At 33.0% G+C, this 24,985-nt stretch overlaps 1 protein-coding gene across 7 annotated transcripts in view; it reads right to left on the bottom strand.

Moving 5' to 3' along the window:
- Window positions 1–24,985, bottom strand: part of LOC126928432 (tachykinin-like peptides receptor 86C) — a 46,179-nt gene that overhangs the window by 11,402 nt on the left and 9,792 nt on the right. For 5 of the 7 annotated variants that reach the window (XM_050744165.1, XM_050744179.1, XM_050744173.1 and 2 more), the window contains 2 exons: window positions 5,880–6,093; window positions 1,477–1,611 (listed from right to left, as the gene is read on the bottom strand). In XM_050744165.1, coding sequence (XP_050600122.1) covers window positions 1,477–1,611; window positions 5,880–6,093 — 349 coding nt within the window. Of the gene's footprint in view, window positions 1–1,476; window positions 1,612–5,879; window positions 6,094–6,315; window positions 7,116–24,985 lie in introns of those variants that run through there. The other 2 variants (XM_050744176.1, XM_050744177.1) reach the window with 2 other exon arrangements.

The following is a 24,985-nucleotide window of genomic DNA, read 5'->3' as shown; positions in this document are numbered from 1 at the left end:
ATGTACAGCTTACTGTTTCCTACGAGAAACGGCATAATTATTGTCCGAACGTCTGTGCACAACTTTCAGTCCAATTTCAAAGGGTCATGTTACCAGCACATTTCATAGAAAATCCTACTTTACTTAAAACACAATTTATTATGGGACCTTTTTGTCCAACACTCTCTTTAGTTCCAATACCGCGCTTTGCGTTATAAAAGACTTCAGAATCCAACACTTGTGTTTCTTATATCGTTCCGAAAAATATGTCGTGTCTTAATTGGATATGGCACAACGACATAGAAAAAGACACCGGGAAAGAAAGAAAAGGATAACAAGTCGATGGTACAATAATACAGAGAAACTTCATTGGGATAAGAAGCACGGATGGTGGTCTTGTTCGGGTCTGAAGTGTCGTGTGTTAAACACTGCCTCTTGAAACAGATACAAGGGGTCTTTGTTAGGAACTTTGGAAATTTTAGCGTGGTTTAAAACTTGGATCGGCTTAGCCTCGGTGGATTTTCAAGGTTTCGAGATTTTCTGTATTTTCGAATGCTGCGTTCGATTTATACCCGATTGACTGCATTAGGCCTAGGTGGCCTTTGTTGCAATGTCTACGAAATATTTTAAAAACACAAGAGAGAAGAAGAAAGATTTAATTAGGCTGGTCGGTTACGTACGTAACAACGTACTTTACTCTGAAGAGCTCCTTATACACAGACAATGAAAAACAAAATGTCTTATGTTCGTATTATGTTATATAATGAAATGTATTCACAGATGTGTGAAAGTAAATGACATCGATGTAAAAGAACAAATATGAAGGTAAAACATTGTATTAGGTGTAAAGTGTTAAATTGAATGTGAAAAAGAGTAGGAATTTAAATTGATGGTATAGTATCAATTAAGAAAATCTTTACAATTTGCTACAATCTTTTCACCGAGAGAAAATAAAGTGAAAAAAACCTTCAAATGTTTTGTCAGCAATTGTTCTCTCTATCTCTCTTTCATTTATTTATTTACTGTATTTATTTCAGTAATCAGGTATTGCCACAAATTCATTTGTTTTTTATCTTCCTTGAGATAATTTACAATTTGTTTATGAAAACATTTGATATATTGATATAACGAGTTGGAATAATGGTTGGAATAACGAGTGGAGCATATTGCCAGTAGCCCATGCCGTAGAAATAAATACATAAATTCATTAATAACAGTCTTGCTGCGAATATTTCAGCATATATATATTATTATATATACATATATATATTATATACATACATATATATATTATTATTATATATACATATATATATATATATATAATAAATAATAATAAATATATATATATAATAATAATAAATAAAATATATTGATGCATCATTTCAAAGATCTTACAACGATAAGTGCGTTGATTTATTTTTTAATCATTTCTATTTTACTAATTGCGTAATTAATTATCTAAATAAACATATATAAATAATTTAAAAATACTACCTTCTAGACTCTGTTGTTGAATATAACAAGCATGGTACAGCCAAAATTGAAGAGATGACCCATATTAGAAAAACAATCATTACCGTCTTTTTCCGAGACATATGATGTTTCAGAGGCCTCATAATGGCCATATATCTGTAACGGACAATCACAGGATTTATAAACTTTACTATTATTCATAACCATCGTTTATCATTAACGGAGATCTGACGTTTTTATGTGTCACTTTTATGTTGTACTAGTAGTCGCTAGTAGTAATTATACATATGTACATATAATGGCTAGCCTGGTTGTTGTATTATTCGGATTGATTACAAAGAAATTTGTGTTTTATAGCTTTTGAACGTGCTGAAAGGATATACAGAAAATAATTTTATCCAAAGATAATTACAACACAGATTTAATTTGTTTATTGATTATTATTTTTAAGCAAATCTTAATTTTTTCTAAGAAACCTTTTAAACGGTTGACTTAAAAACTGACAGTATAATATAGCGAATACCTCGACGAGTATCCCAGAATTTTTTCAAATTTTTTGAAAGACTAGAACAGTGAAAAAATTAAATGTGGATATAAACGAGTTTGTTCACAGATAATGTGAAAATATGCTTGCCCCAGAAAGGTTAACTACTAGGTTCCAACTGTTTAAAAAAAAAAAACATCTTTAACAATCTGAAACGTTTCAATAACTCATACAATTATTGATATTTCGAAATTAAAAAATTGTTTAAATTTTCTCGAAAATACCTATGATATATTTCCTATAAATTTGTAATTCTTTTGTGGTGGTCCTTTTATATTTGTCAGCGACTTAAATACTTTTTCAAACCTGATTTCCATTATCTTCACATCTAAGCTATAAATTTCTTTGTTAGCTAACCTTACCCTTTCTGTATTTACAAACAAGATATTCATATGATACATTATTATCATTTGTAGATGTACAAAAACAGTCTTTCCTACTTTTTACCGACATTTAATTATAGATAATGAAAAATCGACACGATATGTCTCGCGTGCAGTATCGTGTGAACGTTTTGTCACAGGATATCTCGTCCGCGAATATGAAATGCCCGCCCGGTTCCATTTCAAGAAAAATGCTTCATCATGTTCTATCATGTATAACAACATAATACATCATGGCTAAGAAAAGTATTTGAATGGAACACTTGCACAAACTTTTTATTCAGCATTATACGAAACATTTTGAAATTTCATTAACATTGTAGCGAGACACGACTATCGTGATTACATTTTGAATTTGAAAATGTACATAGAAATTAGGAGATATTTGTTGGAAGCATATATGTGCTTCGCGAACGTCATCAGAATATTTGAATAATCAATTATTCGCCACATTAAAAAACCACAATATTTAATAAGATCATCTTTAGTTCTAATTGTACGTTTAAGACTACTATTTATGTTGTATACTAATTTTTCATTAACTTCTTGTAACTTTTATATACATTTTCGGATTGGTTTCAAATTATACTATCATAATCGCGGCGTGTCTCATTACGGTGCTAACGAAATTTCAAAATGTTTCGTACAATGCACGTAATATATTCGTAAAAAAATTTTATCGCGAGCTACTTATCACTTACTGCTTCGTGAATAGTGCCAGATATTACTTTTACAATGAGGTAACACTGATAGAGAAAGTAGGTCAAAATCTATCTTTTCATCTTAAGCTGCATAATTAAAGTCGTATACAAGTACGCGTAACTAATGAGACGACGAAACAAAGTTAGTCAGTGGAAATCAATTACATACTGTCTGCGCGGGCGAAGAGACAAACCCTTTAAAAAACAGAAAATGAAAACAAAAGTGAAACGGAAGGAACTGGCTGACGTAACAGGGGAGAGCCAGAACACAGAAAATTCAGAGAAGGCAAAAAGTGAAAGCAAACTGATTCTTGAAAGCCTGGTTAATAAGGCCTAACTAAAATCAAGTTAGCAGTTCTCAGTTAAGTGAAAGGAAGGAAGAACAGAAAACGTAGAAGGCGAAAGAAGTTAAATGAAGATAGGATAGTATCGATTAAGGGTGACGTAAAGCCGTGTGAAAAATATCGAGAGATTGGAGGAGAAAAGTGGTAAAGCCGGTTAGGAAATTGAAGAATGAGGAGGATGTGGTTGGATGGCTTGGCTATCAGAATACCTATAATTAAATTCAATCATTTCACTTACTTGTGAACACTAACGAATTTGACGATTGCATCGTCCCCCTTTAAACTATATTGCATCGTAGTGCATACCTATTGCCGTATATTGCTTTGTGTTGCACACCAGCTTGCGTTTCTTTTCGATCCGAGTTTTATCTATCTATTGCTCGCTTATTTTCTCAGTCTTTCTATTTCTCTAATCCATTTTATTTCCATCCCGTCTCCTGAACTCTCTAATATACTTGCTAATACGCTTGATTTGCCTATTCTCTATCGATTTTCCCACAGGTATATAAAAATGTCTTAAACTGTTACATAGTCCTTACCCTCTGTTACATAGTCATGTCATAAGTTACATAGTATATCATTTTCCAATGCCTCCTTCTTTCATCTGAAGTGCCATCTTGTCCTTGCCGGAATAAGTATCTTGCAACTTCCATTTTACTTTATATTTACTTTCCAAAATTTAAATCATAGTTGTGTCTGATTAACATAATGAAATTTCAGCAGATCTGTATAATATACATGATATTTTGGTAAAAATATCTTCATCTTCATCTTGTACCTTCATCCAACATACATAAGATACGTATAAATATACTTGATAAAAGTCGGCCACTTCTTTTCAATAGCAAAGAGTAAGTTATTCTCGCCAAACATAGAATTGAATATATTAATTATTCTTTCGTCTTATAGCTAAAAACGAGTCAACTAAGTGCAATCACTGTAACTGCATTCTGTTTATAAATCATCGTAATTGTAGCAACAGGTCTAAAGCATAAAAAACATTGCAAAAATCTTCTTTATTTTCTGAAAGATATTAATCTGTATCGTTATAAATACAAGTGCGTGCTTGAAACTTTTTCACGAAGAATCGCCAACACACACAGACGATCTGAGATAGAAGGACGCATACAATCAATAATTCCAGATTCTGAAATGTCGATAGCTACGTGCCGGCACCGGTAATAATTGTTTCTTCGATTCAGACGGCATCTGTAGAGATAAATTTAAAACTTGTCCAAGGTAAAATAGTTGGAAATTGTAAGACAGTTGTTAGTATTGTACAAGATGTCCCATTCTAATCCCTATATACCCTAATTGCTTCAAAATATACTTTTAATTGTCGCCCTAAATTTTTTTCCATTTTTTACAGCTAAGCTATGGAATAAGCTAATGTATTGACCAAATAGAAAAAATAAGAATTGTACGTCTGATTTCGAATCGAATATTAACATGGTGTGACTTTTTCTTAGAAAGGAAAACATAAAAGGTAATGAATAATGGGTAATTTATAATCTTGAATAACGATTAACATTAAAAAAGTACTTGTTTCAGTTAAATATTGAAACTTGTAAAATACATTGTTTTTCTCATCTTGATCCAGGACATGTAAGTAAATACTTCTCATGAACAATTTCTGTAAATCCCATAACGGAAGAGGAAGAAAGCGTAGGCACGTTTTCTCCTCTTTGGAAATTAAATTGCATCTTTCATTTCCTATTATTTTGATTGACAGAGTTATAAAATCTTTCTAGTAGATTAACAGTTTCTAAAACAATTTCTAACATATTTCAATTTTAATCATTCTACAGAGGTGGAACCGCTCCGCTAAGAAAATAATTAAAATTTGAGAGGAGAATGCAAATGGCACGTAATCAAATCTTTGCATCTGACAGAGAGACCATTGTTCGATTTACGTAAATTGCTCTTATAATTTATTTCTGGACACGTTTATAATTCACACATAAAATCATTGTCTTCGCAATACTATTTAAATTATATGCAGACTAATCATTGTGATCAAATATACGTACATATGCATTTATATGCAAGTTCAAAAGTTTGGACGACGTTAGGATTTCAAAAGGAATTATGACTTCTTTAAACTCGTTCTTCGGTACAGCTCGAAATTCAAGATTACTCTCAAATTTCGAACAAAACTAACTTAAGGTACAAGCAATCCTTATGTGAAATCTGGAATCGATCGACCACATAATTATTGAGAAATTGTTAATAAAAGTCGATAATTTAATGTAATGACATAGGAATCTCTCAGAAGCCAAACTGACCAATTCCACTTTTTATTAATACCTTAATTTCATTACATAAGCGTACGATTAATATTTAATTCTCAAGAAACAAATGGCGTATCTCCATAGGTCCATTCATAGGAAGAATGTCACAAATAATAATAAATTCAACTAACTGCTGAAGAACTTTGCCGATCGAAACTTACCTATCGAAGGAAATGGTGACAAGAGTGAGGACACTTGAAGAGACCGTGACATGCGCTACAAAGTTGTTGATAGTGCAGTATACCACGCCAAATGGCCAGTCAGAATTCAGTAGAAAAATGAAGTTGAAAACACAGTTAAGTAATGACATCATCAGGTCAGCCACGGAAAGGTTAACTAAAAAATAGTTGGTGACCGTGCGCATCCGTTGATGTGCTGAAAACATATAAACCTGTGATTAATTAAAATCCTATGGAAATTTACATTTTATCATTATTATAAAATTTAGTCAAAGAATTCGCTGAAATTGTTGAATATACTAGGTATGTAAATATGAAACCGGAATTTTTGTATAGAAAATACACGTTTATTGTATGAAAATGATTAAAAATATTTTATTCGAAATGTTGCCCATCGCTAGCTATACATTTTTCCCACCTGTCTGGCAATTGGTGGATGCCACGCCAAAAGAACTGTCGCTCTTTTGAGGCAAACCAGTCATCGAGGCATTTTCGTACATTTTCGTAAGAAGTGAAGTGCTGGTTAGAAAGTGCGTGTCCCATCGATGCAAATAAATAGTAATCGGACGGAGCCAAGTCTGACGAGTAAGCCGCGTGCGAAAGTATTTCCCAACTGAACGCTTCGATCGTTTCCTTGACAGGTTTTGCTGTATGTGATGGTGCATTATCACGAAGCAAAATTACTTTGTGTTGCCTTTTTTGATATTCTGATCGTTTTTCGCGCAAAGCTTGATTCAGATCGATCATTTGTTGTCGGTAGCGCTCAGTATTAACGGTTTCGCTAGGTTTTAACAGCTCATAATAGATCACGTTCCACGTTTCACGTTCTTCGTTCCTCACGTCAAAATTGCCACTTTTGAATTTTTTACACCACTCAAAGCACTGTGATTTATCAAGAACATGCTCGCCGTAAGTTTCGACAAGCATTCGATGCGATTCTGCAGCAGTTTTCTTCAAATGGTAACAGAAAATCAATGCTGTCCGTAAATCGTAGTTTCCAGGCACAAAATTCGACATGTTCAACGCTATTACAAACTATGCTGTTGTATGAAACTTGTATTGTTCTGAGTCGAAAATGTTTGTGAGATGTCAACAAAGACTTTTGGCATCAATGACGCAGTTTAGTGATAACTACATTATCAGCTAGGGCCATCTATAGGCAAATTCCGGTTTCATACTTACAGACCTGATACATATCTGTAAAACATGGGCATCAAGTGAATAGTTGAGATATACTTTCATATGAGTGACATGTCGTCACATCATTTCGTACAGACATACTCAACACGGAATTTGTCTAACAATCTTTTAGTAATCTTTTTACGTACAGATGTTTTGATTTGACTGTTTTTAGAGGATGTCATTCTTCGTACGAGCTTTGTCTGATTGTCTGTCATGTGTCTGACTCATGTTACTAGATTTCTTCGGATGATTAAAACAATATAAATATCATAGAGTAACAGATTTTCAACAATATGAATGATTCGGATAGCATTGTCAGAAAAAGACGCGTAAATATAATATTTTGTAAAAATATAAAAATGACGTATATGTTTCAAAAACTACTTGATTACAAAGAGGTTTTGATAATGTAAGGCAGAAAATAACTCTCACTCAGAATTCAGATGAGGTATTTCCATATAAGTAAGTAAACTCATTGCTGGTATATTTCTACGTATGCAGGATAATATCCTATCCGTAGAATACATATTACTTTTTTTTATGTCGCACATAAACACGACATATGTATCGCGATACGTGTATGATGGATACTGATTGTATATTGTCGCCGATGGAAGCGGTCAGGCGACGATTCTCGTGAGATACAGCGTCGCCATACATACTGATTTTTGGTGTCCTCGGACGCCAGCTACCGGCGACATTTTGTGCATCCATTCAGATTATGACGAAGCATAGAAACAAGCATGAGAAAAGCTTCAGAATGTTGAAATTTAATTACTGCGAATTATGAGCGCGGAAAGATACTTCAATATACAATAAAGAAGAAATACGTTGATTTATTTAATCCTTTATTAAAATCATCAGATATATTATACTAACATTATTTATACTTTTAAAATTATTTACAGGCTCGTCTTTAATTTTATTAAATTTTGTTGATATTGCTATATACAGGGTGTTCCCAATTTAAATGTCAAACTTGTGGAACGTGTAAGGGGACCGATAAACTAAAGAAAAAAAAAATGTTCTTTAGATAATTGCACGTTTTTGCTACATTTTGGAGAAAATCCCTACAAACAATCAAAAAGGTTTTCATTTTTTTCACGTCCTTATTTACACTCATTTATTCTGAGAGATCGAACCGTAGGTGCAGAACAACAAATATCACCAGACCAATGTACAGCTACAATTTAAGTGATCAATGTAAACGTATTCTCTGTCGAAAATTCGAGATTCTCAACATTATCGTACGTAAAACGGATCAATACGTATTGTCAATACGATATTGTAAATATCACCGAACATTAACAGGACGGGTTGACGTATTGTCAATATTTCGACTATTCACGGAAACTTGATAAAAAATACTTTTATTTCACATATACATGTAGTATCTTAATGGGTCTTAGAGGAAAGGACAAGTAATGATGTTTTGATTTAATAAATGATATTTGAAGCAACGAAATGATTACAATGCTGTTGTACGTCCTATTCTCACAGGCGGCTTTCGACTTCCCAATTCATACTCTGCACACTCTGCACACTCTGCACACTCTGCACACTCTTGGCATCCGTTCACTCCGGCATCTCAACACTCACTCTAACGTCTCTTTGCCTTTCCGTCCTTCGGAACAGGTATCCCGAAAACGCCCGTGGTCAAGGTCACGCAAGTCCTTTTCACGAAAACTGTCTACTTAAAAAGACCCAACGGTGCATTGATGATGAACGGTACTTTGTTTACAGTTCGGCCGATACCTTAGGTCTTTTGGCCCCGATACTATATACATACGGATTCGGATATAAACCAATTCACCACAGTTACAAAAGTGAGGAAATTGTGTTCAGACGATTGAATTGAAACAATGAAGAGGAAAGCAGTGCAAAATTGAAATTCCACATAAAGCGAGACAATATTATAGTATCGTGGACAAATGGCCTAAGAAATATCGGGTGAACCATAAACAATGTCGCGAAAAAGCCTAAGTGCTGACAGGCCCATCAATGTGTCGTGGGTCCTTCCGTCGAATAGTTACGTGGAAAAAAGGCCTACATGACCGTGGCCACGGACCGGTTGCGGAACACGTACGTGATGGGGCTATAAGAACAGACAAAGGGATGCTTAAGGAAGAAAGACGAATTAACAGTCAGTCGTTAGTTGTGAAGTCTGTGAGAGAGTGTGGTCCGCGTGAAAGAGAGCGTTGGAACCGTGGTTACGAGAGTTGTAAATTAACTATTTAATTGTCTTAATTATAGCACATTACTGTATTTAGTTCACGCTAAATAACCATCGTTTTCTGTTTAATCCATTTTAAATAAATAAAAAATCCTACAATATTGTATCGACAATATATATATACAATATATTGATCGTCTGAGAATCTCTTACTTACGAGAATGTTGAGAAATTCGAAATATTGATAGCCTGAACGCACTTTTAGATTTAATGCAGAGGGCCAGCATTTTAAACAGTATCTTCGTTAAACAGATGGCAATATGAATAAATAAAATAAATATAGATCGTAGTTATAATAATTGTATAATAATTTGAACAACAATTGGTGGAGCGCGGACAAAAGCTCAAAAAGATTCAATTCTTTCAAAGAAAACTTTCATCGAGTAATATTTAATAAAACATTAGGATTAGTGCAGCAGGTTAGTATGCACTGTGAAGGCTGTATTAAAGCGGAAGTCAGCACATGTTAACAAAAAGAAATCCAGGAATGAGGTGGACATTAATTTAATATTCAACTACCGCGCAACTACCGTAATGCAAGAGATAGGTTCAAGAAAAATGTCATGTTGCAAAAATCATGTTATATTCAGATTACATAAGACAAGCGAATCTATATTTCATAAATGATTCTTTTAAACATAATGCGAACTTTATATATCCAGAAAAGCCAGCATCGTTCATATCCGTTGGAAAAGTCTCCGAAAAAAGTAAATAGTACCTTTCTTATTTCGTTGAAAATATACTTTTATAAGCCACTATTATAAGCACGATTCTGTTTATGCGCGTGACAATATCTAAATAAATAAATAATAAATTTGCGTGCAGGTAAATTTCTAATAATAAGCTTGTGGTCAAAAATTTCATCAGGCAAATTTTGATCTATCCCTGTAGATCTATCAAGTAGGTAGTAGGTTGATAGGATTTTTAATGAAGTGTCATACTAGTCACCTTACGACAACGAGTGTTGCGCTACAGCTTCTACGAAGTAAACTTTTGTGAAGGAGAAAATAAGAGGAATTAAATGCATTATAATTAATTATAGTAATAATTGTTATTATTGGACACTGTGTCCACTTTCGGTCAGCTAGGTCGAACTAGTAAAAAATGCACAATTTTCTTTAGCGAAATAGGCTATTGGCCATATAATAATACATTTTTTCATAATTCTAGTGCTATATCTTACGTTCTTAAAATATAATAAGGTGTAATACATAGGGGAAGAAGCGAAAGCTTTTATCAGAAAATTTTTACAGATATGAAAAGATGATTGCGTTTACTAGTACAATAAATGAATTAAAAATGAATGGTTGGATGTCTTATGTTAAATCTATGCAGACTGAAGCAGTGTTTGCGAAAAAAATATCGATCAATGTCAGTGGAAGCTGTTGTCGATCGAAAGTATTATTGGTAAGAGTTCTTATTGATCATAGCTTGTATCGGTGAATTGATGTCGATGGAACTGTCGACAATCACAATGCAACCCTGGAATGTATTAGTACACCAGGTGAATAAACTTGATGCGGCGTCAGATAACCTATTAGTATTGAATGCTAGGATAAATCTATTGCGACTGCAATATCAGGAACAAGGGTCAGAAATAGGAATGCGGCTTTCATGAGTAGGAAGAATACTTGTACAGGATGAAGCAAACTGGTATTATATATAGCTAAGACTAGGGCTGAGATCTAGAACAGTGGACCTCGTAACTTGCTATATAAAGTGACATACTTCGAATGACAAAGGTGTACCGTATATAGGATCCAAGTGAATAATATGTACAAGCGGACGTAAAAAGCTTTCTTATGAAAAAATAAGAAGAGAATAAAGAATGACATATTTTCGCCCAAGATTTAATTTTCGAAAAGATCGAGTTTGAAAATTTGTCTAATATATTTGAATTTGGCTGAAAGAATGAAATACTTTCTATTCAACCTTTCCATCGTTAGTCCAACATTTCCAATCATCGAAAGGCGAAAGTACGATACGAAGAGAAAGAAACCTAAAACGGGAAATTATAACGACAATTAGTAGGTGCGGGCCAGGTTATTACAAGACCAGAGTCTTCTCATTAGCTCGGGCAGGTATAATAAGTGACTCTAAATGTCAGAGTGATTACAAAAGGCAGGATATAATTCATGTATTGTAGCAATACCAGCTACTCGAAGAATCGAGAAAGTAAAAAGTATGGAATAAAATTTGACCGTTTCATTTTCGTAAGCTTTCATTTTCAAGAAAATAAATTTGAAGATGCCTAGTGAAGAATTGGTCTAATACACGCATTTCTACCAAGATCAAAGCATCTTGTGAACAAATTTGATTCTACAATTTTTTAACACTTTCTATCTAAGAAGAAGACTAATCTTCTGTCAAATATTTTAATCTTCGTTCAGAATTAGATATTATTATATCAAGTGTCATACGACAAAATTTTATCGTATAGTTTCTTTATATGTTTTCATAAGAAATCGCCTCAAGCCCGCTTGTTTCTGTTATTCAACCGGACCTTGTACATGGAGCTAAATATTGTAGCTCTACTGCCTGTTCCAAACTCCACTTAGGACGTTACGTTGACACTCTGCAAAATCTGATTCCAGTCCCCTTTGTACCGTTTATGCTTTCTACATCAGCCATTGTAGAATCGGGATCAAGTCGCTTTCGACGATATCGTTGAATTGTCGCATTCGTATATTCAAAATCCGTCAGTTTCGGAAGAAAATCTTCACGTCACTTATCATACGAAGTCAAACGAAAAATAGATCTTCGGGTCGAGCATTTCTAACTTCCTCGAACGCTTGTACTTGAATTATCTCAAGCTACGTTGCAACTCTTTTATCAGGGTATATGCATTCGTGTCATTTCCTTCAAAACTAACCATGGAATCTTTGTATTCCCGGAATAAAAGATATCAGTGGATTATTTTTTATGGGAAATTTAATACATTCAATGTATGCATTTATGCAAAAAATTTGAAGATGCAAACATACACAGAGCTTACACGATATATTCAAAATGCAGTATACAAATATAATATTCGATAGGTGAAACAAATCTTTGCTTAGATTCCACTTTTTATTTATATTTATAAGAGTATGAAATTGCATAAAAATTTACAAACTAGATATCGTATCAAGTATATGTGAACATGGATGATTCTGAATTGGACAGATTATTCTACGTGTGAAAGAAAGTTGGAAATGTGGAATAACATTTTTTACGAGACGAGAGAAATAAATGTGAAAATTATACAGCTGTGTCAGGCCAATTCTTAACCAGATCCGTTCAAACCTTATTCTCCTGAAAATCCACATTTCTAATTTACCTTCGCATGTACAATAACCTCCTGATTCTTTACTCACAGCCAGTCGGTAATTAGCCACATTCTAGTATACTTGACAAATTCGTAAACTCGACTTTCTCGAAAACTAAGCCTCTCATTTTCTATGTTTCCTTTTTATCCTTTTAGAAGGAGTCTGCTTTTAGGTCCATTTGTGCATATGAGTCGAACGGACTCTATATAGCTTCTGCATACTCCAAAACTTTCATAGTTCTGATGATTAGATAAGGATCAGGTTTAATGACCTGGCAGGGTACATGTACGCGAAGTGAACCAACTCTATTTGAGAGGTGCATTAGGCTAAACACGCGCGTTTCACCTTTCTAGAGGATCCTTACTTAAGAAACCTAATACGAACTCAGGAACTCGCAGGAGATAGGAACTTCATGAACGAATCGGATTGCGAAATTGTCATCCCAGTGCAAATCATATTTGTTATAGAAATTGTGGCACGTTTGAGACGTGTGGACAATACTGATGTAAAATCAGAGTCGCGGCAGATGTTAACACATTGTTCAACCGTACGACGAATAAACTCGTGTATTCGTTATTCATGCACAAGCGTTATCGATCGGTAAATTCGTGTTTTCATGTACAAAGTGAAGGTGTTGACTTCTACATGAAATAGCCGGTGGCATCAATTAGTATTTGCATAATATAGTTGGTTAATAATGTATTAATAAGGTCTTGTAATTATAATTATTTGGCGCTGAGACAACTCGATCGACAAAGTTGTATTATATGGGAGCTTTCATAAAGATTTACGATTGCAAACATTGCTGATTTGAATAGGTTTCAAGGATAATTAAACTCGAGCACAATCACAAGTGTTGGGATAAATGAATGGAAATATATGTCTCCTATGTAAATTACGTTACATACAAACCTCACTCGGTTTTGTTACACTAGCAATCCAGGAAATTTATGCGATCTAATCTCACTAAATATTAACCGGCCCAGGGGACGCGACGTGAAATAACTCGTTTCATCCGACGACTGCGTTTTTTCTTTTTCTCGTCTTCCCTTATGCGGGTTTTCCACTATCTAGTGGATTTATTTCGTGCAACCTGCATGAATCATGGAGTTTTAGTTTCCATCTTCTTGTTTATTGGTTATTCTCAAATGAAAGTTATTCACAGGGAAAATTTGAATAATTATAAATAAATTCGTATGCTTTATATGTTATACGTACTAATTCCATATACCTATAGCATACGTTGTGTTTATTACTTTGCTTTTTTAAATCTCTACTCTGAAATTCCATAAACTTTAGTATTTTCGTATGAATTTCTGTGTCTAGGTAGAATTAATGTTTGATCTGTTGTTGGCGCGTTGCCGTTGATTGAATTCGCGGGTTAAACGCCAAGTAACTTCTACATGATGAGTTTGTATCATATAGTTGTTTCGCTATCGCGGTGACATTGTGAAATAGAATATTACGCACTACAAAATCTTAACCTCGTCGCAACACGTCGTGGTAATCTATGAAGATATGTTGTACGAAGGACCAATTTTATTGTATTTTTATTGTATTTACTTTTTACTGTAATTTACTTGTTTAATATAAACTTCAAGGATCGTTGTCTACCATATTGTGCCAAATGTTATAGTTTTCTTCTCTGCGATATGTAGGGGTATACTGGCGAACATGAGTTGATCAGTTTGATGATTACTGTGGTCCCTTGCTTTACGCTGCTCTATATTTGTCATATAGAGAGGTTTCGCTGATTATTTGGCCTCAATAAATAATAAACGAAGCCTGAAATACAATTTTTTCGAGATATTGTAATTGTCATACGACAAATTTTAGAAGCCATGGCATAAGAGTTAGTATCCTTAATCTCAAAATTTTGGTTACGGATAAGCGTTATGAATGATAAACATTCTTTCGATATACCGTAATTATTGTCGATAGGAATTTTATTTTGGCCATGAATAACCATTATCAATGACGAAAATTTAATTTTAATTATCAATAATCAATATAAATGATCGGAATTTTTTTTTGTTGCCAGTATAACCATTATCGATGGTCCGAATTTTATTTTAGTTACCGATAACCATTATCGATGGGTAAACATTATTTTTGGTTACATGCGGTTATTGTTAATTGCTATTAACATTATTGATAATGTTGTATATGTTCATTGATAATATAACAAATATTAATTGTAAAACCTGTAAATTTTATTACATAAAAAACGTAATCATAATGTAATCATATGTAATTAAAATTATGTATTATTTATATTATATATAATATTGTGTATTACTATATTGTGTACTGCTATATGTATACTACTATATTCTATAGATTTTGTTAAATAGGCTGAATCGACTAAACTACGTGTTTTAGTAAAATCAGTTTAGTTTATCCTATATAAACAATAATCAGAAGCTTTTTAACAGAAACACGTTATATTAATATCATGGCCGAGAATAATAGAAAAATAAAATTGTTTAATGACCAAAGTAATAGGCAAGAAATAATAATTAAGAAATAATAATATTCAGATTCAGTCATATGTTAAGTACGTCATTCTGTTTCTGAAATTTATTGATTTAAATTTCTGAAAAATGAGTGACTGTTGTCTAAATATAAAATTAATTGAAATAATGTTTAGTTCTGCTCTTAATATTATTACAATCCGTAATCTCTCTCTCTCTCTCTCTCTCTCTCTCTCTCTCTCTCTCTCTCTCTCTCTCTCTCTCTCTCTCTTTTTCCTCTTAGAGATTTTTTTCAATTTTTCATTTTCTTAATCTTGCGATGAATTTAGTTCGATTCACTATCGAATAAAAATGAGAGAGCATTTATATCAATGCGATTAAAAGCATCAAAGATTTGACTCTCTAATTGCTGAAATATGTTTCTATGATAAGACGAACGATGTGCGATAAATTTTACTATCGACTGATTATACGCTATGCGGAATCTGTAAATTTACGGACTCAGCATGGACACGAATTTAACAGGACTCAGGTACATTTCCAGTAATGAAAGGGTTAACTCCATGCATTACAGTTATTTCTAATTAATTTCCAAATTATTATTAATTGCTTGCACTATGTATGTACATTATTAAATATATTATTAATGTATAAACTAGAAGTTGGGAAATAAAAGATTTATATTAGAGATTGTATTATGTAAGTTGGCAAATAGATTCTTTACTTATAGACTCTTCGGTATGTGAATTAACGAGAATATGGAGAATATTCAAGATATTTTTGTAAACCAAGTCCAATTTCTAGACTGTGAGATTGAAATTTAATAAATACTTTACATTACATTACTAGATATATTATTTACTAATATTATTATTGTTTTAATACGGTCATTGCTATATAATAACATTGTAGGGATAGTTGAGCACTGGAAACCGATATTTCTCATTCAATCAAGTTTCTAGTAATTAAGTTTCTTTCATATTAGAACGTTACTGCATCGTGTATATAAATTTGCGTACATAAATAAAAAAACGTATTCTATGAAGATAAAGATTTTGATTCAAAGTGAATCTTATAGCAGAGGAAACATTAGATAGATAGGAAATTATTTCGATTTAAAGATTTTGATTATTCCTTATAACTGTGTGAATGAAATTATTTTTAACATCTGTTTTAAATACAAGTTGCATTCTCATGATATTGATTACGATATCTTCGCTATCGAAAAATATCGATAAAAACGGTCAGGCAAGATCGAAGAAGATATACGTTTGCTTTGTTTTACTTCAGGCTTTTTTCCTATGATGTTTTACTTTCGCCTCTTTTATGACCACGTGAAATGCAGACGTTAGACAATTCAATATTCTTCAAAGTTAAATAACTAATAATTGCTAAGTAATAGTTTACTTAATATTCTTTAAAGTACAGTAGCTCTTGAATTTAATTCCAGTCGCACGTAAGAGTGAAGTCAGTCGTTAAGTAAATTTGTGTGCGAAATTAGAACCGGTGTTTGTTCATCATCCGGGTTTAAGTATTCCTTATAAGTATTAGTATACAGTATACGTAGTATACGTAGTATAATGATATACGATATATATTTTGTTACAACAAAGATTTCTTACAATTATTTGAAAGAATTACAGTAACATAGTAAATTATAATAATTGTATTTTGACAGAATTTTAATCTAAATTCTCTTAGAAAGTTCGAAGACGAATGAGATAGGGCATTCTAAGAAGTCTACTCAAAATTTGGATCTTTCAAGTCATTTAGGATCTGTAAAGTATCCAATCAATTGTTTTTATTCGAAATAATGTATCGAGGAAAGAACAATTGAAATCGTAAAACTAGTAAGAAGAGCTACACGGGTTAGCTATCCGGCGTACCTCTATTATCGGAACTGCTCGGTAATCCGAACTGTCTTGTCTCTCAAACCTGTTCGGAAAACGAGCTTCTAGTCTATTATATCGCTCACCCTTTCCTCGCCATAGGCGCGCTTCGGGCGCGTAGAAGGCGATGAGCGATAACTAACGAGCATACTGATTGGATTTTTCTTCCGTTCAGTGGAAGACAATCAATGTTGGAATTTTACTTAAAATTTCCACGAGTCACGCGCAAGGTTAGGTTAGTTAGTCTAGCTCGATGGTCAAAACGAGGAAGAAGTTGTTAAGTCAGCCGTTGTAGCACAATGCATAAATACACAATGCATAATACGCTAAGAACAAGAACAGATATCTCGATCAATCTAATCTGCTGTACTTAGCGATGGAATCTAAAACAGTCCGAATCGCTTCGGATCTGTATGATATACAATGTGGTGACACGTCTCAATCACTTCGAACAGTATTCGAAGTTTAAAACTCTTGAAAGTCTTGATTCACGATCAATATTTTCAAAACTTCTAGGATGAACAAGAGAGAAATTAATATTTTTGAATCTAGTGCTTCTGTTGTTGCTTATCTTAAAAATGTTTTGTAAGTATCGATCGTGCTCTGTCGTCAAAATGTCGATCGACGAATTCTCAGGGCCAACTCATCTTTGCCTATGTTTCAATAAGATAATAAGATAAATCTATTAAGATTCAAGACCGAATCAAAACTTTCAAGGGTATTAAGATGTGAATCAAGTTTGAAACGATTCGAATTTGTCGCCATATGTATAGATTCGAAGCGATTATGGTATTTCAAATCCATTGCTAACTGTACTCCAACACAATCTAACGTTTCTTCGAAGTCAGTTTCTAATCAGCAGTTTCTTTCTTTATACAGGCAGTTAATGTGAATAATCGTTTGATCATTCGATCGTAAATTCTATCTCTCATCAGCAGGAAACAGCCTGTGTCTTCCCATCATTCGGGAACATTTCCGTCATTAGTCGGTTGAAGATGTAGCAGTCGGGACTGCACTACCTTCTACTCCTCAACTAGGTAGTCCTCATTAATTTGGTAATAATTTGGTAATAAATTGTTGCGTCATTATCAACGGACACTTACACGTACGTACAGTGCTTCATAGAAAGATATGACATTTCATACGTTGTTAGTGTTGATTCTTTTTAACGCACTTTTTTTTCTTTTTTTTTTCTTTTTCGTACATTTTAAATTGCAACTTACCAAAGAAAAACGCACTTTGTCACAAAATTTCTTTATAGCTACATATCGGTACAACTGCTATTTATGTATTTCTAAAAGGAATTAAAGATATTGAAATACTTAGTTCACAAAACTTTCATGTTTTTGACACCAAAAAGATAGCGGAATATTATTGACGCTTACTTAGGAGTTACAAGATATTAATGTAACGTTAAGCCCCCTATTTTTATAATTTTTTATAGATATAACAAACGCACTTATGTAAACTTCACAAAATTATATTTTATACCTTTTTACTTCTTTTTTTCTTACTAAAGGTGAAAATGAATGGTTTGTGTTACATTTGAATAACATGCGTCTTAATGCGCATTTAATCGTTAAATCAACGTTTTGTACCATAATATTTTATATTTAAGGAGCGTATGCTATGTATAATGTTTCCTGATCGTCTATATATGTACATGTGTATGTAGGAATGTTATATTATCAGTTTGTAGGTAACAGTATGATTAATACAAAATCGTTTGCACTCACACGAAATTAAATATAATACCCCGTTTCACGTATTCGTTACTCACTATTTCTACGACACAACAACACGTTTTCCATGCTCACTTTTTCCCTTAACATCCCTCGACAACGTTCACAACACTCCTTGACAACGTTAACATATCTTGACAACGCTAATAAACAATTAGCCCTCACGCCACATCTTTCCCTGATGTCACACTATCCCACATGTATATGTGTAGGAAGAATGTAAACTTCTAAGCTTAAACCTCGTACATTCTCCGTGTGTATATTTTCCAACCTTAACCTTTAAACTTCCAACTTTAAAGTGTTAAAGTACTGAATTATTGTTAAGCTATTGCGGGTGAATTGTTAACATTGTTTAGGCCAAGATAAATTCCAATACAATCTTATTTAAACCGTGTTGGATGATTCAAATGATCATTATATTATGTTAAATGTTAAATGATCATCGCGTGTTTGAATAGGGTTAAATGTATTATATGATATTAATCATTTTAATTTCATAGTTATGTAGATAGGATATTATGTTAAATAATCTGATAAATATAATCATTTTGTTTCGAAATTGAGTAACCCATTAATTCACAAATATAAAGAATAAAAACCTACACATAATAAGATTAGCAATTTATTTCAATATCAATTCTTAAATGAATTGTGCATAACAAACTGATATGTGGGAAAATGGATATAAAAAAATATTTTGAGAATTAATATTTAATTCTCAAAAGACAAATCAGTTACTTCCATGAGTTCATTGATTACAAGATGACATAAATAACAGCAACTTCCAAGGCAAATTGAGAGAATAGTGCTTGTAAAAACAGAGTTACACCATTACTTTTTCCTACTTCTCAATTTATGGAGTTAAACAACGTGGCTTCTGAACGGTTCATATGTACAGTTGAGATATTCATAGAAGAGGAAAATTGCAATACGTGTGTGTATTCTCGGTGGACGCACGCGTTGCTTCGTCGACTTTTATTCGTTAGCTTTAAAATGGAAAGTGTAAATGAAATAGGGATAAATCTTCATCAGCTGATCTGTTGGCCTACATAGCTGTCGGTGTAAATCAAATTAATTCAAGTATCAATATTGTTGATATTACTTTCATTGAAATATCTTCAGAAGAAGGTAAAAAATATGGAAATTTCAGTTTTCTTATTTCATTGATAATATCGTTATGTACACGGTATGTACAGACTTATATGCAGAGAAACGCATTCACTCTCCCTAATTGAAAATGTCATGAAGCTAGTTTTGATTTGTCCCTGTGGAATCAGCGAGTAGACAGGTTAAGTGGAATGCAGCTATTCATCTCCGACGTTTAATCGAATATCGTACGATTACCTTACAACGCTAAACATTACAGAATATCTCCCAGCTTTCATGCAATAAATTGCTATTGAAAACGAGAATAGCATTGATAATGTCAATATAATATAATAATACTAATAATAGCAATAATATTAAGTTCTTCTTTTTTATAATACCATGTATCTTTATTTACACTAGAATACTGCGATTTTTTAATTTTTCTATGCATTTTCAGATCCGCTTCACATTTTTTCAATACAATCACTATAGTCGTGTCTTGTTATAGTGCTAGTAATATTTCAAAATACTTTGTATAACGTATACATGTATAGAAGGCTTCAAAGAGTGTTCGAATACTATCGTGAGTATAGTACAGCATAAAATTCCCGTATCAAATGCAATGGGCTAATACATATGAGAAGATTATTTTATATAAATTTTGTTTGTTTTTGTTGCAAAGCCTTCAACGAAACAGTTCAGTCGTTGTAATATAATTACAATTTGCATAATGAGTAGATTGCATCATCGAATAAAGGAGGTTTAAAGGAGATTTGTAGGACATAAGCTATTCTTAATGACTTAATCCCGCTCTTCGCGTTGAAACGTATTGCGATGCATGCATCGACACTTAAGTTTCATGAAATTTGCATCAGTTTACCTCCGCATTACCGATTCTTCTCAGTTTGTGGCGTGATACTAACTTTGAAACACGTATTTCGAAATGTCTGATTATTTTTCAACTCCATTATTATCGTACGGTACGGTATTATCGTTAAGGTACGTTTATCGTAAGAAATAAAAGATTAAATGGTAGGAAAAAATGGGCGAAAAGATGGTTAACTGAAAGAAGAAAATCGTCTAACCGTTTGCGTTATTACAAAGACGAAAAAACGAATGAATCGGCTGATTATAAAAAATATTTGCGTATGGATGATTCTGTTTTTCAACATCTGCTGAATAAAATTCGCCTATGGATTGATAAGAGATGCAGTTGGTGCAAGAAGACAGATGTTTTGCATCTCTAAGATTTTTAGCCACCGGAAAGAGTTAGGAAGATTTAAAAATTAATACTGCAATTGCACACCAATTATTCAGCAAAGCGATTTCTGAAGCATGCACATATTTATGAAGAATCAAATGAGGGAAATTTATTTCCTACAAAATTATATTTGGTATCCCGATTTCTCCATCGATACAAGTTAATTTTGATACCGATTTGCCGATGCAGATCTATAAACTGTAACATGTCATGAAAGCCAGGCATCGATGCATGATGCATTGCCACATTGTTCAACCTGTACAATTACCTTTGTATTAATTAATTTCTCAACTCTCTATATGTATCAAGCATCAAAGCTTTATGTAAGGCAATTAAGTGAAATACATTTATAATTCAGCAGAATTTATAATTTAGTAGAATTCTATCGACAATATTGGTTATATTAAATGAGATATACATTGTGTTAAACATTATAGAAACCCCTTGACTGCGAACATGTTTTTTAACTAAATATATATCTAAGATATTAGGTTAAATGTTAGTACAACTTTTCCGCTGGTTTAACCCAAAAGTATCGTGACGTTACGCTCTTACGATCCTAACTTTCTGGGAGTTATTTACATAACAGAATTATACGTAACAAAATTACATAAGTTCCATCGACAATTTACATCAACGATTTCATTTAAATAGATATCATTATATCATATCTGATGAGGTCTACCAAATAAAATTAAGTTCCATAGGTTTCTCTTCCCACGTTATTTGCAAATTTTTAAATCTTATAGAACGTAAAGCAGCCTGTTGAAGCAGTTATACGTATAAGAGTGAAAGAATTTGCTACAGAACGTAGAGAAACTGTTTCTGAACTCGATGAAGTTGGTACTCCAAAATGCGAATCTTTACGAAGAAACAAACGGTAATTTGTCCACATTGGTCCAATAAAAATTTTCGTTTGTTCATTCTTCAAAAGAAAGTAATCACCGAATGAAAATTTAAAAAAACTGATAACTTCTTTCTGAAGCGTGAAAAACATGGATGAATGAACACTGTCCGTTTTTTTTTCTTTTTTTTTTTTTTTTTTGTTTTGCAAAAATTCGCATTTGTTGGTGGCAATCTCAGTTGATTTGTTTCTACTATAGAAATATCAAGTCGATGTCTAATATAAAAAAATACAATTTACAGATAATTTAATTCAGTATTTGAACAAATTCAATATTTTAATTAAATTAAATGTCTAACAATAATGCAAATTATTTTGACAACAAATAAACTGTTACACTCGATGCAAAAGTGGAATTTGTAACATGATTGTTTGTCGAAAAACCAACAGCATGACATCCATCGATCATCGTGGCAAATTAAGATCTGGAATTGGAGTCATAAAACTCGCTTTGCATAAACTGAAACTTATAGGTCAAATACTGTAAATAAATAATATTAGTAGGCAATAGGAAAACTGTATGTGAATACTAGCATGAGCAATTGTAATTGATGATACGTTTCGTTATAAAAATTATTTTGCGGAAACCAGGAAAAGACTGCAATACGATAAGTTCATCTAGCACATCCAGTTGCATGCAGTAATATTATCAGTTATAATATTTAGACAAGATGATCTTGAAGTAAATTGATACAATAGAAACGTGTAAGAAGACTTACTTAACTTTACAGTTTTCAGTCGAGCGAATGAATCCCAGTAATGCAAATATTTATTAAACTCCGACTATTTAATATCGCAGTAGGAGAAGATAAATTTAAACAACTGTTACGAATATATTTACCAAGAATACCTAATTAATTTAAATACGTCTATTATTCTGGTAGAGGAATGTAGAATACTATACGTATTGTGATTTTAATAGTGCAGATTGAGTGCACATTGATCGAGTTGCGACAACTTGATATCACATTAAAGAAAAATAAGTTTGAAAAGTCTTGTACGAATATATGAATATTTACTAGAAACATTTGTATTTATTCTAGATTCTGTTATTCTTCGATACGAATGACTAGAAGGCAATTTTATTTTTCGAATTCTGACAGCATCATTCATCGTACTATCTGAAATAGAAAATATCTAGTACGCATAATGGATATTTCTTATTGTTCTGTATATTATTTCAATTCCGACCACGATGATCTTTTAAAGATTAGAAGAGTAAAGTTTAAGGATAAACTTTGAATAATGTTCACACATATAACATTCAGTCAAGTATGCAGTGAATATTAAGACGCGCGGTGATTAACGCATGACGCAGACGCTTTGAACATTTTCATTAATCATCCACAACTCGAAAACCAAAGGCGACACTTGGAGCGCCACTTTGATGTTACTCGATGCTTTGTCCCTTTAAATTAATTGTACAGACAAGCGGGATTTGCTGTTTCTCAAGTTGCCGATCATTATCAGAATTTGCCGAATGGACCTTTAAGTTGGTTGTATCGTTTCGTCTCTAATTAAAACTGGGTTTTATGTGGAAATGTCGCCGTTTGTAGTTCTCTACTCTTCGATTATAAAAGTATATAAAATTGTTTTGTTTTTTTTTTTGCATATAATTAAATCAAATTAACGAACAAGAAGAATAACTGCTCATAAAACAGGTTCAACTGTTCTGTTTTCTTTTCCATTTTTAGTTCTCAACACTGGAATATCAATCTTCTAGCCAGGACACGACTAACAGGAAGACGAATTTGTAGGATACAGCACAGTGCCACATAAATCAGAAAGAGCAACGCAGCTAAGGTGTCTCTACCAGCCAAGTTATGAATGTTTATGTTTCTATACGTTTTATTGCTACATATGGCTTTATTTGTAGCCAGCAGAGCATTAATTTTAAGGAACAACGAATTCGAAGTTTCTTCTGGCACCTCGATGGCAAACTGACGTATCGTAAATATCGTAAAATGAGTACCTTGAATTTCCCCTAAATGTTTAAGTTTCCCAATGTCTACAAAGTTAACTAACTCTTCGCTGATCAGTGTTCGATCACCACCGAGGAATAAAATTTAGCGTAACCTACCCTTGTGAAAGGAGATGAAGGATGCGAGTTCGAGACTTTAGGCGTTCAGTAGATAATCATTCAAACCTTCGAACGGAGTACGTCTCAAATCATTCGCTAAGTTGTACGCGCGCATTATCATACGGTCAATTTCAAAGTCGCGAACTGCCAATTATTCGCAACGCAACGATGAAGATAAACGAATAAGATTTTCATAGTCGGTCGAGAAGTGTCTCTGCAACATTTTTATAGTGATATCTGCAAAATCGCGTTTCTTTAGTTGCGTCACTTTCCTCGCAAGAGTGCGATACGCTCACACGGCAGTTTTATTCATTTTCATCATGTGTTGACTCGGAACGGTGAAGTATCGACACGCATTTATGAATACATCCAGTGTTCCAATTTTCCTTGTATGCATACCTGCGAGCAATCTCTTATTTCTACTCTTTAAAACGTAGCAGTATAATATTTGTAAACAGCAAGTAATTTCATCGTCGCAGACATCCAATTGAAACTTCTAAATCGGTTTTATTGAATTGTACGATCAGTATAGAATGACGCAGTTTTCAAACTTTGAAAAGTCAATATAATATTTACCTTCGCATCGTGCGATCGGAATTCAGGAAGTTGCCGCAATGTTTTATTGGAATACGCATCATATCACGCCCACTAACGCCTATTTTCGAAAATGACTACTCAATCTGCGTAAATGTGAATCGTTTAATAAAAACTAGCGAACGACGTGCCAAACGAATTCGGAAGCATCGTTGCATGAAATATCGTGGCATTACGCAATTTCAACAATTGCCTACCGTTCTTTAAAAATCTGTAATTTTCGTTCTTTTCGATTTTCTGTCTGTTCTGAAAACCCTTTGAAATAGAAAAAATTACTTGCGAGGTGAATTGAAACAGCTTTCGTAGTCTCTGGAATTTTCAATCATCGCGAA

Source organism: Bombus affinis, chromosome 2, assembly GCF_024516045.1.
Source record: "Bombus affinis isolate iyBomAffi1 chromosome 2, iyBomAffi1.2, whole genome shotgun sequence".
In the NCBI taxonomy this organism is placed as follows: Eukaryota; Metazoa; Arthropoda; class Insecta; order Hymenoptera; family Apidae; genus Bombus; species Bombus affinis.
Note: the sequence above shows the minus strand (reverse complement) of the source record. Positions and strands in the feature narration are given on the sequence as shown.